This window comes from Chiloscyllium plagiosum, unplaced genomic scaffold (genome assembly GCF_037043375.1).
Source record: "Chiloscyllium plagiosum isolate Xiang-an unplaced genomic scaffold, Cpla_swu_hap1 HiC_scaffold_10, whole genome shotgun sequence".
Lineage (NCBI taxonomy): Eukaryota > Metazoa > Chordata > Chondrichthyes > Orectolobiformes > Hemiscylliidae > Chiloscyllium > Chiloscyllium plagiosum.
Window position 1 is genome coordinate 78,779,615 of NW_028270148.1, and position 19,726 is coordinate 78,799,340.

The 19,726-nt window shown below is 44.2% G+C and overlaps 1 protein-coding gene across 2 annotated transcripts in view; it reads right to left on the bottom strand.

Moving 5' to 3' along the window:
* Nucleotides 1-19,726, bottom strand: part of tulp4a (TUB like protein 4a) — a 392,269-nt gene that overhangs the window by 230,661 nt on the left and 141,882 nt on the right. For both annotated transcript variants that reach the window (XM_087991477.1, XM_087991476.1), the window contains 2 exons: nucleotides 16,074-16,240; nucleotides 8,115-8,339 (listed from right to left, as the gene is read on the bottom strand). In XM_087991477.1, coding sequence (XP_087847603.1) covers nucleotides 8,115-8,339; nucleotides 16,074-16,240 — 392 coding nt within the window. The remainder of the gene's footprint in view (nucleotides 1-8,114; nucleotides 8,340-16,073; nucleotides 16,241-19,726) is intronic.

Genomic DNA, 19,726 nt, shown 5'->3' on the forward strand with positions numbered 1-19,726 from the left:
TAGTGGATGGAAAATATTCCGTCTGAAGCTCGGTGACCAGTGGTGTCCTGCAGCAATCTGTTCTTGGGCTTCTCCGCTTTGTGATTTTTATAAATGATTTGGATGAGGAAGTTGAAGGGTGGATTAGTAAGTTTGCTGATGACACCAAGATTGGAGGAGTGGTGGATAGTATGGAGGGCTGTCGATTGCAACAGGACATTGACACCCCTTCATCACTTTCAAATATATGGCTCTCTTTTGAAACTTCCTAGGGAATCCGTCTCTACCGCTTTACCAGGCAGTGCATTCCCATTCTTGAGTAAAGAGGTTCTCCTCATCCCATAGATTCATACAGTGCAGAAAATGCTCTTCAGTCCAAAGTGCCTGCACTAACTAACACTAATGATACGCTAATTCCAATTTCCTGCACTTGTCCGATATCTTTGAATAATATTTCACGTACTCCTCTAAATATTTTCTAAAGATTGTAAGGTTTCTAACCTCCACTACCTTCCCAAGCAGTGCATTCCAGACTCTCAACACCCACGGAGTGAAAAAGTTTTTCCTCCCGATTCCCTCTGGATCTCCTGCCCCTTACCTTAAAATTACGCGCTCTTGTGATTGACCTCTCAACCAAAGGAAACAGCTGGTTTGTATTCACCCTGTCTATAGCCCTATAATCTTACACACCTTAATTACAACTCCCATCAGTCGTTTCTACTCTGAAGGAAAACAATCCAAACTTATCTAATGTGTATTTGTAGCTCAATTTCTCCATCCCAGGTAATATCCTGGTGAACCTCCTCTGCACCTCTCTAGTGCTATCACATCCTTCCTGTAGTAAGGCAACTAGAATTGCACACAATATTAGAGTTGTGGCCTGACCAATGCTCTGTACAACTCTAACATTACCTCCCTGCTCTTATACTCGGTGCTATGACTGATGAAAGCAAGTGTCCCATATGCCTTCTTTACTATCCTATTCACATCACTGATATATATATAACAAACAATAAGTGTCCCAGTACTGATCTTTACAGGTACATCCCTGAACACTGGTCTCCAGTTACTCAAACAGCATTCTACCACTACCTTTTGTGTCTTATTACTAAGCCAGTTCCTGATCCGTCTCGCAAGTTCCTCCAATTCCATGTGCTTTACCCTTCTCAATCTCCCATGTGGAACCTTCTCAAAAGGTTTGCTAAAATTTGTATGAACTACATTGACTGAACATCCCTCATCCACAGACTTGCTCACATTTCAAAAGCTTCTAACAAATTTGTTCTGCATGATCTCCCTCTTACAAAGCCATGCTGACCATTTCTAATTAACCCACGCTTTTCCAAGTCAGTATTAATTCTCTCCTTTAGAATTTTCTTTAATTGTTTCCCTACCACTGATGTGAGACTGACAGGTCTGTCATTTTCTGGTTCATCTGTATCACCCTTTTGAAAGTAGAAGCACATTAGCCATCCTCCAGTCTTCTGGTACTTCCCCATGGCTACAGAGGCATTAAAAGTTTCTGTCAGAGCCCCTGTAATTTCCTGCCCTGCTTCCCACAGCAGCCTGGGATACAATTCATCCAGGCCAGGGAATCTCTGTTTTCAAGCCTGACAGAATTCCTTATAGCGCCACATTTCCTGCATAAAACTGTGCAAGTTCCTTTTCCTGAATTCCATACCTACGTTCTCCTTTTCCAAAGTGAAGACTGAAGAGAAGCATTCATTTAATACCCTCCAATATCCTGCAGGTTCACACAAAAGTTGGCCCCTTGTCTCTATCACTTCCCTATAATGTATTTATAACGTATCTTAGGATTCTCCTTATTCATTGTTCACAAGTCCTTTCTAATGCCGACTGTTTGCTCTTCTAATTGCTTTCTTAAGTTCCCTGCTGCACATTTTACATTTCTCTTGGGCTGCAGCTGAATTACTTCCTTTGGACTTGCTTCTCTTCTTCCTCATCACTCCTGAATCATCCCAGACATCCAGAGTCTCTGAACTTATTGCTCCTACATTTCCCTCTGAAGAGTACATGTTGGACCTGTACACTCTCCAGCTCCTTTTTGAATACCCCCTGCTGCTCTGTTATAGACTTACCTGCAAAGAGCTGTTTTCCAGTCAGCTGTGGTCAGATCGTGCTGTATTTTAAGAAAATCTGCCTTCCCCCAGTCCAAAGCTATCTTCTGCAAGCCATTTTTTTCCTTGTCCAGAACAAATTTGAACCATGCTTGAACCATATCACCTAAATGGTTCTCTGCTGCCACAAAGAACACTTGTCTGGCATTTTTCCCCTGAACCAGATCCAGCACTGCGCCATCACTTGGTGGGTCTTTATCTATTGATACAAAAACTCTCCTGGTTTTCAAGAAATTTGCCCTCTCTGGACCCTTAACACTGTGACTATTCCAAGTTATGTTGGGATTGTTGAAATCCCCCAGCATAACTATCCAATTACTATTCTTACCCACCTGTGAACTGTCTACATATTTGCTCCTCTATTTGCTGCTAACTCTTTGGCAGCCTATAATACACTCCCAGTAAAGTAGCTGTACCCTTAACATAGCCAGGCCCATGCGGGTGTCCAACGAAGAGGCAGACATAGCTAGGGCCTATACGAGTGTCCAACGAAGAGGCAGGCATAGCTAGGGCCCATGCCTCTTTGTTGGATAGCTATGCCTGCCTCTTCGTTGGATATGTGGAACAGTCCATCTTCCGCAGCTACACTGGCACCACCCCCCACCTTTTTCTCCGCTACATTGATGACTGTATCGGCGCTATCTCGTGCTCCCACGAGGAGGTTGAACAGTTCATTCACTTTACTAACACTTTCCACCCCGACCTCAAATTTACCTGGACTGTCTCAGACTCCTCCCTCCCCTTCCTAGACCTCTCCATCTCTATCTCAGACGACCGACTCAACACGGATGTATACTATAAACCGACTGACTCCCACAGCTACCTAGATTACACCTCTTCCCACCCTGCCCCCTGTAAAAACGCCATCCCATATTCCCAATTCCTTTGCCTTCGCCGCATCTGCTCCCAGGAGGACCAATTCCAATACCGAACAACTCAGATGGCCTCCTTCTTCAAAGACCGCAATTTCCCCTCAGATGTGGTTGACGATGCTCTCCACCGCATCTCCTCCACTTCCCGCTCCTCCGCCCTTGAACCCCGCCCCTCTAATCGCCACCAGGACAGAACCCCACTAGTCCTCACCTACCACCTCACCAACCTCCAGATACATCGGATCATCCTTCGTCATTTCCGCCACCTCCAAAAGGACCCTGCCACCAAGGATATATTTCCCTCCCCACCCCTATCAGCGTTCCGGAAAGATCACTCCCTCCGCGACTCCCTCATCAGATCTACACCCCCCACCAACCCAACCTCCACTCCCGGCACCTTCCCCTGCAACCACAAAAAATGCAAAACTTAGCCCACACCTCCCCCCTCACTTCCCTCCAAGGCTCCAAGGGATCCTTCCATATCTGTCACAAATCCACCTGCACCTCCACACACATCATTTACTGCATCCGCTGCACCCGATGTGGCCTCCTATACATTGGGGAGACAGGCCGCCTACTTGCGGAACGTTTCAGAGAACACCTCTGGGACACCCACACCAACCAACCCAACCGCCCCGTGGCTGAACACTTTAACTCGCCCTCCCACTCTGCCAAGGACAAGCAGGTCCTTGGCCTCCTCCATCGCCAGACCATGGCAACACGACGCCTGGAGGAGGAGCGACTCATCTTAACCTCCTTCCACCTATCGCATTCCCAACTCCCCTCCCCCAAGTCCCTACCTTTTATTTTAGCCTGCTTGGCACACCCTCCTCATTCCTGAAGAAGGGCTTATGCCCGAAACGTCGATTCTCCTTCTCCTTGGATGCTGCCTGACCTGCTGCGCTTTTCCAGCAACACATTTTTAAGCTCTGATATCCAATATCTGCAGTCCTCACTTTCTCCTACTCTTTCTGGACTGTCTATTGATCACAAATTCCCTTCTTTCCTCTAGTCCCCTAAGCTGCATCCATGTGACTACTTCTCTAAACATGCTGTCCACAAAACTCAGCTTCATAGATGCGCCAAATTCCTCAAACTCAGAGAACCCGAGCTCCAGTTTCTGCAGCTTGGAGCACGTCCTGCACATGTGATCATCTAGGAAAGTGGCAGCATCCAGGGCTCCCCACATAGGACAAGCTACATATTCTGCTCGATGGGCCTCTCTTGACATTGCTGAAATTTACAATTAATGCCTTAGAATATTCGGCTTCCTACTCTAAGGTTGTGAGAAGGTTAACTATAATTAAGTTCACACTGCTCTAAATCTGTATGATAAGAAAGGATTAAGCAGTAATTCCCAAAGACCTTCACCAATTAGGAGCCTTTCTCACCTTTTCAAGTTATGACATCAACAGGAGCTGCACTGAAGATTCTCACAGTATTCCTGCAGTTTAGAGGTTACTGTGTCCCTCCTCACCTCCAACTGATGTTGCTCCTAACTAAATGCCTGTAAGGACTAGATCCTGTAGTTGTATTAACAAGGTCAGCAAGGTGGACTTCACAGAATGAGTACCCTGATGGGGGCAATGAATCTGGTCCAATCAGGGAGCCCTGTCTGACAGATATAAATAGATGTCTTGCATCTGCAGAGTTTCAATCATTGGTAATGCTTGTCATTCCTCTTGAGGGGTACACTGTAAGAAATGACATGGAGCATTGATACTTCCCCAGCTATAAGTTGAGTTCTTTTCTGCTGGATTTACTTTAAATGATTTCGTATGAAAATTGATCCATTTTATTATCAATTAAACAATTGGTAATTTAAAAAAAAAACAGATGTCTTCCCGCAGGAGCCTGTGCCCCACAACCTGAGCCGCCTCCGGAATTTTAATTTTGTGTCATTTAGGGATATAAAAAGGAAAGCCCTGTATAGACTGCTGCTGCACACCGTCCACCTCTTCTCCCTCATCCACCGTCCGGACACGCCTTGGCGTGCCCATTTGCCACCGGGCGGTGGGGATCCCCAGTGGAGGGCTGAATACGTGGGAGTCCTCCCCCTTTCTCTCGGGGATCTGGAGTGGAGGGTGCTGCATGCAGCAGTCCCCTGCAACTGCAGGTTGCGGTGGTTCACGGACTCCCAACCCAACTGCTTGTTCTGTGGCGCTGTGGAGTCCGTGGACCATGTATATATTGGGTGTGGGCGTTTGCACTCCCTTTTTGATTTCCTGAAAAACCTTCTCCTCTGTTTTTGGCTGCACTTCAGTCCCACGCTCCTGATCTTTGGGCACCCGGTACGGAGGAAGGAGGGCACGTCTGAAGACCTTCTCGTGGGTCTGCTCCTGGGCCTGGCCAAACTGGCCATCAACAGGTCCAGGCAGCGGGCCGTGGAGGGGGTCGTTAGGACCGACTGCCTGCCCCTCTTCCGCGGTTACGTTAGGGCCCGGGTGTCCTTGGAGAAGGAGCACGCGGTGTCCACTAACACCCTGGAGGAGTTCAGGGAGAGGTGGGTGCCGCAGGGAGTGGAGTGCATCATTTCTCCCTCCAACTCTATTTTGATTTAGTCCCTACCCTCACCTTCACTGTTTTGATCACACAGCACTGCCCTTTGATGTGAAGGGTAGTGTTTGTCACTGGCCACCCGGGTGTTTTCCTATCTTCCTGGTGGTGGAAATTGAATAAAGAAAAAAAAAATAAACAGATGTCAGAGGTTTTGTTCAAATTGAGAGCTGGCTCCGAGAAAGTTGGATCAGTGTCAAGGACATTCCATGTAAAAATAAAAGGTCACTTTGTGACAGGATACTGGCCTCTGTAGAGTTATTTCAGGCCCAAATCTGCACTGTACTAGATTTATAGGGTTACTGATTACTGTCTCCCTCCCTGGCTCCCGACTGTTGCTGCTCCAAGCTAAATGGCCTGTAAAGATCTAGCAGTCTTACTGACAATCTTGAAATTTGGACCCTAGTTACTGAGATACCATCTAATGGAAACAGAATATTTTTCTCTCCAAAGTCAACATCTGAAAACAAAGGTTCTCTACTGACTAATCCTGCCAGACAACAGTGATTCCTGGCCATCAAAATCGGCGGACAGCCCTGGACACAATATACCATTTCACATATTTTGGGAGCTGCTTCTCAGTAAAAGTAGATGTTGACAATGCAATCCAACATCACCGCCAATTCGCCAGTATAGCTTTTAGACAGCCTGAACAAGGAGTCTTCAAAGTCCGAGACCTTAACAATACTGGAGGTTAAATTTGGTCAGAGGAATTGTCTTAGCCTTAATACAGCATGCAGGTGAAAGTCCAGACTCTGTTAGATTGTCAAAAAACAAAGAAAACATGACTTGATTGATCTATTTCTCCCCCTGTAATCTACTTTGTCACTGGCTCAATGTTAACTTAAGCACAATAAAAACAAGTCCAGCACATGTAGTTTGTTATTCTCACTTTGTTATTCTCACATAATCCATTTCTAATACAGAGTTCATTAGTTCTGTATAGACATTATAGTGATTAAATTTATATGAAAACACGAGTTGGTATGAAGTGCATTTGATATGACGTGTATATCAGCTAAGGGTAGGTAGCAGGCATGAGTTGGCAGTGAATTGGTATGATTTATGCTATATAAAGATGCCATTTCAGCCATCAAATCCATTCAAAAAGATCAGCCTAATCCCACCTTGCAGCTCTTGATCCCAGTCCAAACTAAATATTATCTAGTAAGTAGTTAATTGACTATTTGTTGTTAATTAAAGAAACACTACACGGAGGGTGATTATATCTCAAAAGCATCATTTCAGAAAGTATGCAATTTATGAATGCCTGACTTACAAATTTAAAAATCAGACAACACCAGGTTATAGTCCAAAAGGTTTATTTGGAAGCACTAGCTTTCATCAGGTGGTTGTGAAGCAGACCATAAAACACAGAATTGATAGCAAAAGATTACAGTGATACTATGACACATAGAACAAATCTCAGAACTTTTTTAAGTCACATTCTCAAGATAATTTAAGGTATTATAACAAAAGGTGACACCTCAGCTCAGACAATGCCTTAAAGGTGAGAGGTTAGAGCCTGTCTGGATCCTAATCTTGAGTCAGACTGGTTCTATTTCCAAAGTAGAATTTATAAATATTACATGGATTGACTACCTGCAATGAATTGGGTGAATTTGTACTTGCAGATGCACTCTATTTTGCTGAAAAAAATGCAGAACCTGCAAGCAGTCAATGCAGGCAGTGAATCCCGGTAATATTTGTTAATTCCACTTTGGAAATAGAACTAGTCTGATTCAAGATTGGGATACAGACAGACTCTAACCTCACACCTTTAAGGCACTGTCTGAGCTGAGATGTCACCTTTTGATGTTCAATGTATCATTCTTTCACTGTAATCTTTTGCTAAAAATTCTGTGTCTTATGATCCTGCTTTATAATCACCTGATGAAGAAGCAGCACTTCAAAAGCCAGTGCTTCCAAATAAACGTGTTGGACTATAACCTGGTGTTGTGCGATTTTTAAACTTTGTCCACCCAGTCCAACACTGGCTCCTCCAAATCATGACTTACAAATGTTGTTACATATGAATGCAAATTCATACAAAGATGTAACTTTAAAGATCTGACATACGACTATTTCCTGAACTTACAAGCGACTCCTTTTTTTTGCCTTGCATTCTAATCCGACTTGCATACAAATCACAGACTCCAGAAAGGAATCCATTCACAACCTACAAGCCATACTGAAAATGTTGAGTTATGGTTTAATCAAGAACACCAAGTATGACACTTAGGAAGATTGTTCTTGCTCTCATACTTTAATCTTGATTTTTAACTATATTTCCTTATTTTTTCACTTTGTACCTAAGATCTTGTACATAGGTACCTTTAGACCTAAGATGGCACTGGGAGTGGCAATAGTGTACACTTTTCTTAGTACTCCTATATCTTTGTACTTGAGTAAATGTGACAATAAAATCTAATTCTCGTTGTAAGGATTGCAAGTGAATCCTTGAAATGGAGTATATCATGTCTGCTGCGAAAATAAAAGTAACATTTTTAATACTTAACTTTTAATAATGTAATTCTTGATGCTGTCAGTAAAAATAAAAAAAACATACCTTTATTGTTGATACAAAAGCAGCAGTGACATACGAGCAAAGGCGAGGTGGCAGTGTTAATTTACTGAAGTCTTTTTCGTCACGTAGAGAAACCGCTATAGCCTGTTGACACAATAATTGCAGGTTGGCGATCCTATGCTCCACTCGAACAACATATAGTGCAGGTCCAGAAGCAAGGAACAAACGTGAGTCACGGTGACCCCAGCAGATGGCTGTAATGAGGCGCTGAAAAGGGAAAGAGAAAGAGCAATTTTGCTACTCTGCATAACTCAAGGCATTTAATGGACTTAAGTTTATAAATGTGCACGAAACACATTTAAACAAGTGCTCTTGGATTAGGTGCAGATAGACAATGAGTCAGGATATTCTTCATAGAATCCCTACAGAGTCGAAAAGTGTGGTGCTGGAAAAGCACACCAAGTCAGGCAGCATCCAAGCAGCAGGAAAGTTGACATTTCGGGCACTATCCCTTCATCAGGAATGTGGGGGCGGGGGAAAGGGGTTTGAGAGATAAATAGGAGGGTGGGTTGGGGTAAGATAGCTGGGCGGAGAAAGTGAGGTCTGCAGATGCTGGAGATCAGAGATGGAAATGTGTTGCTGGAAAAGCGCAGCAAGTCAGGCAGCATCTAGGGATCATTCTTTCACTGTAATCTTTTGCTAAAAATTCTGTGTCTTATGATCCTGCTTTATAATCACCTGATGAAGAAGCAGCACTTCAAAAGCCAGTGCTTCCAAATAAACGTGTTGGACTATAACCTGGTGTTGTGCGATTTTTAAACTTTTTCCACCCAGTCCAACACTGGCTCCTCCAAATCATGACTTACAAATGTTGTTACATATGAATGCAAATTCATACAAAGATGTAACTTTAAAGATCTGACATACGACTATTTCCTGAACTTACAAGCGACTCCTTTTTTTTGCCTTGCATTCTAATCCGACTTGCATACAAATCACAGACTCCAGAAAGGAGAAGGGCTAATGCCCGAAACGTCGATTCTCCTGTTCCCTAGATGATGCCTGACCTGCTGCGCTTTTCCAGCAACACATTTCCATCTAAGATAGCTGGGCAGGTAATAGGTAGATGAAGATGGGGGCGATTTGGTAGATCAGCAGGGAGAGTGAAACAGATAGGTGGGAAGGAAGATGACAGGTAGGACAGTTCAAGTGGGCAGTGCCAAGTTGAAGGGTTAGATCTGGGACGAGGTAGAGGGAGGGGAGATTTGGCAACTGATGAAGTCGATGTTGATGCTGTGTGGTTGAAGGGTGTCATAGCGGAAGATGAGATGTTCTTCTCGATGACTGGCGGAGCCTCCCCACACCTCATCCCAAATTCAACTGGGCACTGCCCTCTTGACCTATCCTACCTGCACATCTCCCTTCCCACCTCTCTGCCCCACATCCGGCTCTGACCTATCACTATCACCCCCCAATTTGCATCTACCTATCACCTTCCCAGCTACCTTCCCCCCCCCTCCACCCCCACCCGCACCCCCACCCTTTATCTATTTAACTCTAAGCCCCTTTCCCCCACATTCCTGATGAAGGGCTTACACCAAAGTGTCGACTCTCCTGAATCTAGGATGCTGTTGAGTGTGTGTTGCTGGAAGAGCACAGCAGGTCAGGCAGCATCCGAGGAGCAGGGAAATCGGCGTTTCGATTTTCTTGCTCTTCAGATGCTACCTGACCTGCTGTGCTTTTCCAGCAACACACTTTCAACTCTGCAGCATCTGCAGACCTCACTGCTCCTAGGATGCTGCCTGACCTGCCACACTTTTTGACTCTCATCTCTAACATGTGCATCCTCACTTTCTCATAGAATCCACACAGTCCGGAAGTAGGTCAGTCGGCCCATCAAATCCACACCAACTCTCCGAACAGCACCCCATCCGGACTCACCGCTCTCCCCTCCCCTAAGGGGAGGTTTAAGACTGGTATTATAAAGAAGGGACTTCTCATATGTGCAGCAGAAAGTGGGGTTCGACAGTATTGTAGAGGTAGAAGTGTGAGTCATGAGGTCAGAATAAATGAGGGAAAAAAATGAAAGGTCTTTCTTCGCTTTTTATTTTTATTTTGTTTGTGTAACCAGCACTCAAATTATATGAAGATGGAGGGCAACTTCTCAAAAACCTTGAAAATTCAATAGTAAGGATGGCCAAGGATTATCTTCCAATTTTAGAGTGTTTCTCTCCCACATTTGCTGCTATTTGATAGAACAGCAAGAGGTTAAGAAAGGCAGCATAGTTGACTGAGTGAGTTGACAGAGTAGCCTTTTGTACGGATTAAAGATGCCATTCATTCAGTCATGGGTAGACTTTTGCCAGGTACAGGTGGGGGGTGGTCTATCTGGTGGAGAGGCTGTCTGCTGAGGATCATCCATTGCCAGGTCTAGGAGATCCCCTCCATTAGATATGGGGGCAGGAAGAAAGTGGCTACAAGAGGAGAGGAGGGATCAGGAAGGTATGAGAGGTGTGGAAGGGAAGAGGAGGCTTCAAGTGGGGTGTGAGTGATGAGATTTCAGGGGGTTGGAGAAGAAGAGAGCTACAAGAGGATTATGGGGAGAGTGTTGATGTTATGTTCCCAGCTGATGGTATTACAGGACACGTCTGTTTCTAGAATTTAAAGCTAGCAGAGTACATCTTTTTGAAAACTGTTAACATGATCTGTCACTGGGATATAAGGCTACAGGATGTATTTAACAGCAGAAGAGAGGTTTTCAAAGTTAGGGAGAAGATTTGTAGCTCGGGTGCTCTTGTTGTGGTTCTGTTCGCGAGCTGGGAATTTGTGTTGCAGACGTTTCGTCCCCTGTCTAGGTGACATCCTCAGTGCTTGGGAGCCTCCTGTGAAGCGCTTCTGTGGTGTTTCCTCCAGCATTTATAGTGACTTGTATCCGCTGCTTCCGGTTGTCAGTTCCAGTGGTCCGCTGCAGTGGCCGATATATTGGGTCCAGGTCGATGTGCTTGTTGATTGAATCAGTGGATGAGTGCCATGCCTCTAGGAATTCCCTGGCTGTTTAGCTCTCGATGTTGCACTGACCTATGGAACCAATCTGAAGCCCATCTAACCTGCACTATTCCATTCTTGTCTATATGCCTATCCAATGACCATTTAAATGCCCTTAAAGTTGGCGAATCTAATACTGTTGCAAACAGTGTGTTCCAAACCCCTACTACTCTCTAAGTAAAGAAACTACCTCTGACATCTGTCCAATATCTATCACAAGGACACTTAGTTTCTGGCCACCTGCAGAATCCATCTATCACCTATCTTGTCTAAAAGCTTGAGCGGAGTGTTCATGACATGGGTGAGGATCTTTCCTGCTGTTGTTAACAGGGAAATTCCATGACAGTTTCCGCATTCAGATCGATTGCCTCTCCTTTAGTAACAACTGCTGAGTCTCTAAAGTCTGCTGGTACATCTTCATTTATCCAGATCATGATGAGAAGTTGATGCAATTGGTAATGAAGCAAGTTACCTCCAATTTTGTACATCTCAGCTGGTATTCCATTGAGAGTCAAGATTAGTGGTGCTGGAAAAGCACAGCAGTTCAGGCAGCATCCGGCTAATCTTGACTCTGAGCTCCAGCATCTGCAGTCCTCACTTTCGCCTGGTATTCCATTGTGTTCAGCGGCCTTGTCATTTTTCAAGGTTTTGATGGCTTCCTTGACTTCAAGCTAATATTTTTCTTAGGGAGTAGTCAACAGGCTGTTTTGGAATATTATAGAATCAGAGAACCCCTACAGTCTGGAAACAGGCCCTCCAGCCCAACAAGTCCACAACGACCCTCTGAAGAGTAACCCACCCAGACTCATTCTCCTACTCTATTACTCTACAATTCCCCCTGACAAATGCACCACACCCACACATCCCTGAACACTTTAGCTTGGTTAATTCATTCCAACCTGCACACCTTTAGACTGTGGGAGGAAACCGGAGAACCCAGAGGAAACCCACACAGACACGAGGGGAGAACGTGCAAACTCCACACAGACTGTCACCCAGAGGGTGGAATCAAATCGCTGGCCCCGTGAGACAGCAGTGCTAACCACTAAGCCACTGTGCCACCCTTGAGCCATCGTGGTGATGGGGTGGCAGGTGAAGACCAGCAGAAAACAAAAAAAATCCCTCCAACTCTCCCACCGCACCCACTGTCAGAACGGGCAAGAGGTTCAGTCTTGGGGGTGACCCACAGCAGCGTCAACGGCAGAATCCGATTGTTGGGAGCACTGGTGCCCCCGCTAGTGCCTTCACAAGTTGCAGGTCAACATGAACCTGCGCTCACATTTGAGACGGCTGACGGGCATATCCCCGGTGTGGACCCGCCAATGGGCCAGCAGGTGGGAAGAATTGCTGAAGGCCTTCCCGCACTCAGGGTAGCGGAAGGGTCATTCGCTGGTGTGGACCCACCGGTGGGCCACGACGTGGGTCAAGTGAGTGAAGCCCTTCGTGCACTCGGAGCAGCTGAATGGCCTCACCCCAGCGTGGACCAGTTCATGCCTCAATAGGTGGGAGGAATTGCTGAAGGCCTCCCCGCACTCAGGGCAGGAGAACGGCCTCTCCCCAGTGTGACTCTGCCGATGAGTCTCCAATACAGACAGGACATGGAATCCTTTCCTGCAGTCGCCACACTTCCATGGTTTCTCAATGTGGCGGGGTTTCTCGGGTTTCTCCATCGCCAAAGCTTCAGCCGCACACAAATGTGTACACAGCCCCTCCCCACCATGAATTCCTCTTTCCAGACTGTATAAATGTTTCAGGCTCCATACTCAGTGCACTGCAACAGTAGGGTCTCTCATCCAGTCCCACTGATGGTGGAAAAATACTAAAACAGGAACCAAAAAGCTTTGCTCCTTCTCACAGAATCATAATCGAAAATTGTTGTGATTTGAAAGTGAGGACTGCAGACATTGGAAAGTCAGAGTCAAAAAAGCATGGTATGGGAAAAGCACAGCAGGAAAGGCAGCAGCTCAGGAGCGGAAGAGTCAACATTTCGGGCACAAGACCTTCATCTGTTGGTTTTGAAACTTCCATTTCAGATCTTCAAACAATAGATGTTGGACAGAATGTTGTTGATCATATTCCCGTCAAAAGGGACGGTTTGATTTAGAAGATCTTCAAAGTGCTCTCTCCAACCGGAATTGATGTCAGCACTGCTCTTCAGGATGGCTGAACAATTTTTGCTTTTGAGAGGGGCTTTGAGATGGGCCACAAATAGCTTTAGTTGTTGGCATCGCTTGTTGTTGGATTTCCTGAGCTTTCTTCCTCCACTATTGGTTTTTCAGGTTTCGGTGCTCTTCTGGACTGCCGCTGATTGGTGGTTATTTTGTAAGGTGGTGAAAGCTTTTCTCTTTTCATCGATAAGTTATTGGAGTAGTTTGTCATTATCATCAAACCAATCCTGATGGGTTTTTATCTTGAACCCAATAGGTTCTTTGCAGGAGGTGATGATAGCAGTGTTCTTCTACAGATGGTGGGATTTGAGGCAGTTGTTCTTGAAGATTTTGTTGGAACTTCTATACATGGTTGATGCCTTGAAGGATGCCAACACTGAATTTCTTGAAAATATTCTGATTTTGGTGTTTCCTTTTGAGCCGAATCTTCATTCTCATGGTGGACGAGATGAGTCGATGGTCTGCCCAGCACTCGTCGGCACCAGTAACAGCTCTTGTTATCAGTACATCTTGTTGGTCCCATGATGTAGTCGATGAGATGCCAGTGTTTGGGGTGTGGATGCTGCCAGGAGATTTTTTGTCTGTTTTTCTGACGAAATAGGGTGCTTGTAATCACCAGAGTGGGTTCAGCACATGTGGTGAGGAGGTCTGTTCTATTGGCATTGACCTCGCCAACTCCTTAATTGCTTATCATTCCAGTCCAGAGCCTATGATCTTTTCCGACTCTGGCGCTGGAGTCTCCCAAGTCTCTTGTCGTAGTTGGGAACAGAGGAAAGGACGTCATCAAGTTGGGCATAGAAGTTTAATTTTTGGAGTTCCCGGGCAACAAAGGCAGTTCTCCTCTCTGGTCGGTCTGAGTTTGGGTTATCTTTCAGAGTTCGTATATTCCAGATTCCAAATTTCATAGCTTCATTTCTCAATGTTTTTCGATCGCATGGCGATGATCTCTTTGGATGTGGCTTTCCAGACAGGATGGGGTGAAGCAGGCTATTTTTAGGGCACCTCTTCTAGCCATCTCCTAGTTTAGGGTGAGCAGAGTGAATCCAAAATAGGGCTGCTCAGACGTGAATACTGCAACCAAACAACTTTCCTGCTTCTGTCCAAAAGTTGAGCGACTGAATCAACTTTTCACTGCTTTCCTGCCGGTTCTTGACTAGGAACTTTCAGCCATCGCATTGCCTGCTCTCGTCGCTCTCCCCCGCTTGCCAAAAGACTTGAAGTGATCCACAGAACGAAGATGCCTGTGCGTGTATTTGTTTAATATGTACGTGATTATGCACTCCAAGAAGCACACAGCACTTCACAAATCAATCAACTGATTCCAATGGCATGGAAACCACGATGATTGGAGCTGATAGATTTGTTGCAGCCTTCATTCGCCTTCACACACGTTGAGTTCGGACTAACTTTGTCTCCCTGTTCCACCGTTGAGGTCTTGGTTGGACTGTTTTTCATCAGGGACCTTACCGCCATACCAGAAGCATAGCTCCAGACGGCATCGTTCACGAGATCTCAGGACCACACAAGCTACTCCACAATGACAAGGTGACAATCACGGAGAGATATCCACTTTTTACATGCTCAAAACAACTAGAAAAGTTAGGTTCTGAACTACCTTCTTGAAATGTATAATGTTTTGCTATTATGTGATGAGCTGAATTGTGGAAAACAGTCATTTTAGCATTAAAGTAATTTGCAGTCTCTGAGCAATTGTGATCTTGAGCCACAACACATTTTTGTCCTATAAAGCAGCTAAACCAGCTGGTTTTTATTCTGAAACCTTTGCTGGACTCAAGGAGTTCAACTTGGCTCATTTAAGTACCTACCCACATATTGCATTTTGGCTGACAACACAACCATTTTGACAATTTCCTATGACCGATTCCAATACATGTTTCTCAAAACTTCCTTTTCTCATAGTAGATTTGATCCTAAGCACCTTCTTCTCAGTAGATTCCTTGTTCTTTCATTTTTGCATCGACTCTTTCACTAACAGCAAACTCCCTCCACTGCAGAGTTTTTTGACAAGTTAGCAAATATTTTCCGTTTAAATTTGAAGTCAGTTTCACACTTCAATTGCTTTCTTGTGTACAGTCTACTCTGTGACTATGTCTCACATGTTTGTAACACAGACTGTACCGCTTGCTTTATCCTTTGCCCAGTAGTTAAAAAGTAAAGCATTCTTGTGTGGATTGAAAACATGAGGTTGACTGCAAGTATAGCACATTTGAGCTTGTAAAGGACTGACTTACACACTGAGAAAAGCAAAAAAAAAAAAAAAAATTGGGGGGCCACAAAAATGGTGTTGGCTTATATGCCATATCAAGTTTGTGTTGAAATCTACAGTATAAAAATGTATAATCTTGGCACAAGGAAGCATCTGAAAGCTAACTGTGGATGTTCCATCATATCTTCCCATAAGGAAAACTCTGCATGATAAGAAGAGCACGCAAATCTAACTAAGGAGGTTCTGCAATGAATCCGTCATTATTTTGACAATATACAGAGTCAGCTTAATCTGATCAAGGTTTTCAACTGTATAATGTTGAAGTTAAATCTATACTTTTAATGTTTAGGAAATTCATAAATCATTAATATTTTTTCGTAACTTAAATATTCAAAGTCTTTGATTCACAGAATTAGATGTCCTGCTTTTGTCTTTTTGATACACTTAATTAACAAAATTACATTAAATTATATTCATACTTAATATGATATCAGTTTTGGTAGAAGTACATATATGACCACAGTAATTTTCAAGTTAAAATTGCTGATCCAACCTCTGTACCTGAGTAGGACTTTCCAGCGTGTAAATATGCTCTCCATGATTATTATAAAATTTAACAGCAGCATTTTTCACTACTGGAAGACTTCCCGACTCATAAAGTTGACTCTCTTTTTCCATGCCTGCTACAGCAAGTAAGTTCCCCTGGCTGCTCCACTGTACAACTGCATCTAGAATAATAAGGTAGACAATAAAAGAATTACCACAATAAACTGACAAAGTACATCATTTAAGTTTTCAAAAATACAAACAATTGTTGCATAACTCAAAAGAAGTATTTAAATGCTAGGTGTCATTTAATAAGTTCTTTATGTATTGAACAATAGACCTGAAACCTGTGGAAGGAAGGAGTTATTAATTATTATATACAGAAAGCATTCATTGAAGTAATTGCATATGAAATACACAACTTATGTATGCAAAAATGCTTAAGTTTCACATAAAATCTCAAACTTATTCCATCTGTGAGGCAGTCGAAGTACATGGTTACCAGGGTCCTGTACTCTTCATCCAGCCATAACCTCCTTGTCTACACCCAAATAGCTGAGAGGACTGGCTCCATAAAAGCCAACTCAGAAATCAAAACATGTGAATATCAGAAGGGAAGAGGGAAGAACCACTCTCAATGATTTCATATATAATTTCGATACAGATAGCCTGCAACTAAAACGAAAAGTTTGAATCCATGATAACAATACAAATTGCTGGAAAAGCTCAACATGTGGAAAAGCTCAGCATCATCAATGGAAATAAATCAGAGTTAATGTTTTGGGTCCTCAGTTTGAACCTACGTACTGCTGTGCTTGTAACTACTTCAACTGTTCATTCTGATGCATTTATAAAACTTTAAAACAAGGTTCTGGCTTAATATTTTTGTAGCAGGCCAAGCCTCTCCAACCGCCCAGATATATTCCCTGTACCTGACAAAGCGATCTGACAACTACTACTTTTCAGTGCAAAAGTGTTGTTGCCACAGTTTCACTTGCAATCATGCCGATTATAAAGCCACCACTCCAGCAGTCAAATTACTGCAGATGATAAAGTCCCTTACAGCTTCTATTCAAAAATCAATTCATGACTTATATGTTGTGTAACATATTGTTCAACATTTCACTGTTGAAATCTGTCTCTGTTGTTAAATCATGTTCTTAAGGATTCACTCCATCTGCCTCTGTTTCATCCTTATGGTATTTAAAAAGCATTTATTGCTCATCCCTCGTGGCTATTGAGAATGTGTTGATGAGCTGCCTTCTTGAATTATCGTTGTCAATGTGCTGTACATAGAGTTACAACACAGTTATGGAGGAATTTGAAGCAAAGATACTTAAAGAAGGCCCATATTTTTCCACATTACGATGGTGATTGACTTGTAAGGGAACTTGCAGTGCATGGGAATCCCATGTATCTGATGCCCTCGTCCTTCGTTTGTGGGTTTGGAAGGTTCTGGTTGAGGAACTTTAGGGAACAGGTTCAATTCCAGACTGTGTGTGGAGTTTGCACATCTTTGGGTTTCGTCCAAAGATGGGCGGCACGGTGGCACAGTGGTTAGCACTGCTGCCTCACAGCGCCAGAGACCCGGGTTCAATTCCCGACTCAGGCGACTGACTGTGTGGAGTTTGCACGTTCTCCCCGTGTCTGCGTGGGTTTCCTTCGGGTGCTCCGGTTTCCTCCCACAGTCCAAAGATGTGCGGGTCAGGTGAATTTGCCATGCTAAATTGCCCGTAGTGTTAGGTTAAAGGGGTAAATGTAGGGGTATGGGTGGGTTGCGCTTCGGCGGGTCGGTGTGGACTTGTTGGGCCGAAGGGCCTGTTTCCACACTGTAAGTAATCTAATGTGCAAGTTAGGTGGACTGGCTACGTTGAGTTGCCCATAGTGTCCTGGGATGTGTAAGTTAGAGAACTATGAATGGGAAATGTAGGATTACAGGGATAGGGTACTGGAGGGCGAGCTTGGGAGGGATGCTCTTCGGAGAGTCTACTTGTGGACTAGTTGGACCAAATGGCCCGTTTCCAACTGTAGGGATTCTATGCAAAAGCTGACTGCTCAGTACCAAGGTTCAGGCCATCTGCTCAATGCTGGAGAGGATCTCACAGTGTGATGGGTAGGATCCAATCATTGTTGTTTTGGTCAACCAATGTCATGGGCAGAAGGAAAGAAGTCTTGCACGGCCAGTAATCTATTTGATCTATTCATTGGATGTGATCTTCACTGATTTGGCCAATACTTATTGGTATCCCTATTAGCCCTTCAAAAGCGGGTGGTAAGATGCCTACTTGAACCACTGGAATCTGTTCAGTGTAGGTATAACTAGAATGTTTTTAGAAATGGAGTCCCAGGATTTTGACCCTTAAAGTGGCACAAAAGGAACAGCAATATATTTCCAAGTCAGAATGATGCATGGCTTGAAGAGAACCTCAAAGTTTGGGTGAAGATTTGTAGCTCGGGTGCTCGTTGTTGTGGTTCTGTTCGCCAAGCTGGAAATTTTTGTTGCAAACGTTTCATCCCCTGTCTAGATGACATCCTCAGCTATACCGGCCACTACAGCGGACAGCTGAAACTGACAACCGGAAGCAGCAGGGACAGGCCACTATAAATGCCGGAGGAAACACCACAGAAGCGCTTCACAGGAGGCTCCCAAGCACTGAGGATGTCACCTAGACAGGGGACGAAACATTTGCAACAAAAATTTCCAGCTCGGCGAACAGAACCACAACATTGAAGAGAACCCGTAGACCATGGTGTCCCCATCTCTCTGCTGCCATCTTCAATTTTGATGGAGAGCAAATCTATTTGGGGGCAGGCAGGAATATGGATTAATTAGATCAGCAATAATTTTGTTGAATAGCAGAATGAGAGCAAGACACTAAATCCTGCTCCTAATTCATATGCTCACATGTAGATTAATCGCCAGTCACACCTTATGACACTGGTGCTCCCTTGCCAGTACAGGATGCCTCCAAGTTCACATTGGCCTGACGTCTAAATCCAATCCAGCACAGTGGCTCAGTGGATAGCATTGCTGCCTCACACAGTCAGGGACCAGTTTGATTCCACCCTCGGGTGACTGTCTGTGTGGAGGCTGCACATTCTCACTGTGTCTGTCAGTGTTTCCTTCCAGGTGCTCTGGCTTCCTCCCACAGTCCAAATTTCCCACAGTGTTCAGGGATGTGCAGGATGGGTGAGTTAGCCATGGAAAATGCAGGGTTACTGGATAGGATAGGAGGTGGTGGGTCTGGGTGGGATGCACTCCAGAGCGTCAGTTTGAACTTGATGGGCCAATTGGCCTGTTTCCACGCTGTAGAGATTTTTTGAATCTATTTTACTACAAATAAGGCATGGTGATCATTATGAGATATTTTAATTTAGGGACTTTATGAGCAGTTTATCTTTTTTTTCAGGCTAACTGCTTAGAACAGCATAATCTGCAGCCAACCAGACAGCAGACTATTTTAGACCTTGTTCTGTAGAATTAATTAATTATACCAAAGTGAAGAGGGTAGCAGCAACCATAATATGATTGAATTTTACAATTAGTTTGAGGGAGAGAAGTGTGGTTCTGAGACTTTTATCAGATATATATGAGGGCAACAGAACTGGTATAGTGAACTGGGAAATTAGCTTAAAGAATAGATAAAGAGAGATAGTGGCAGACACTT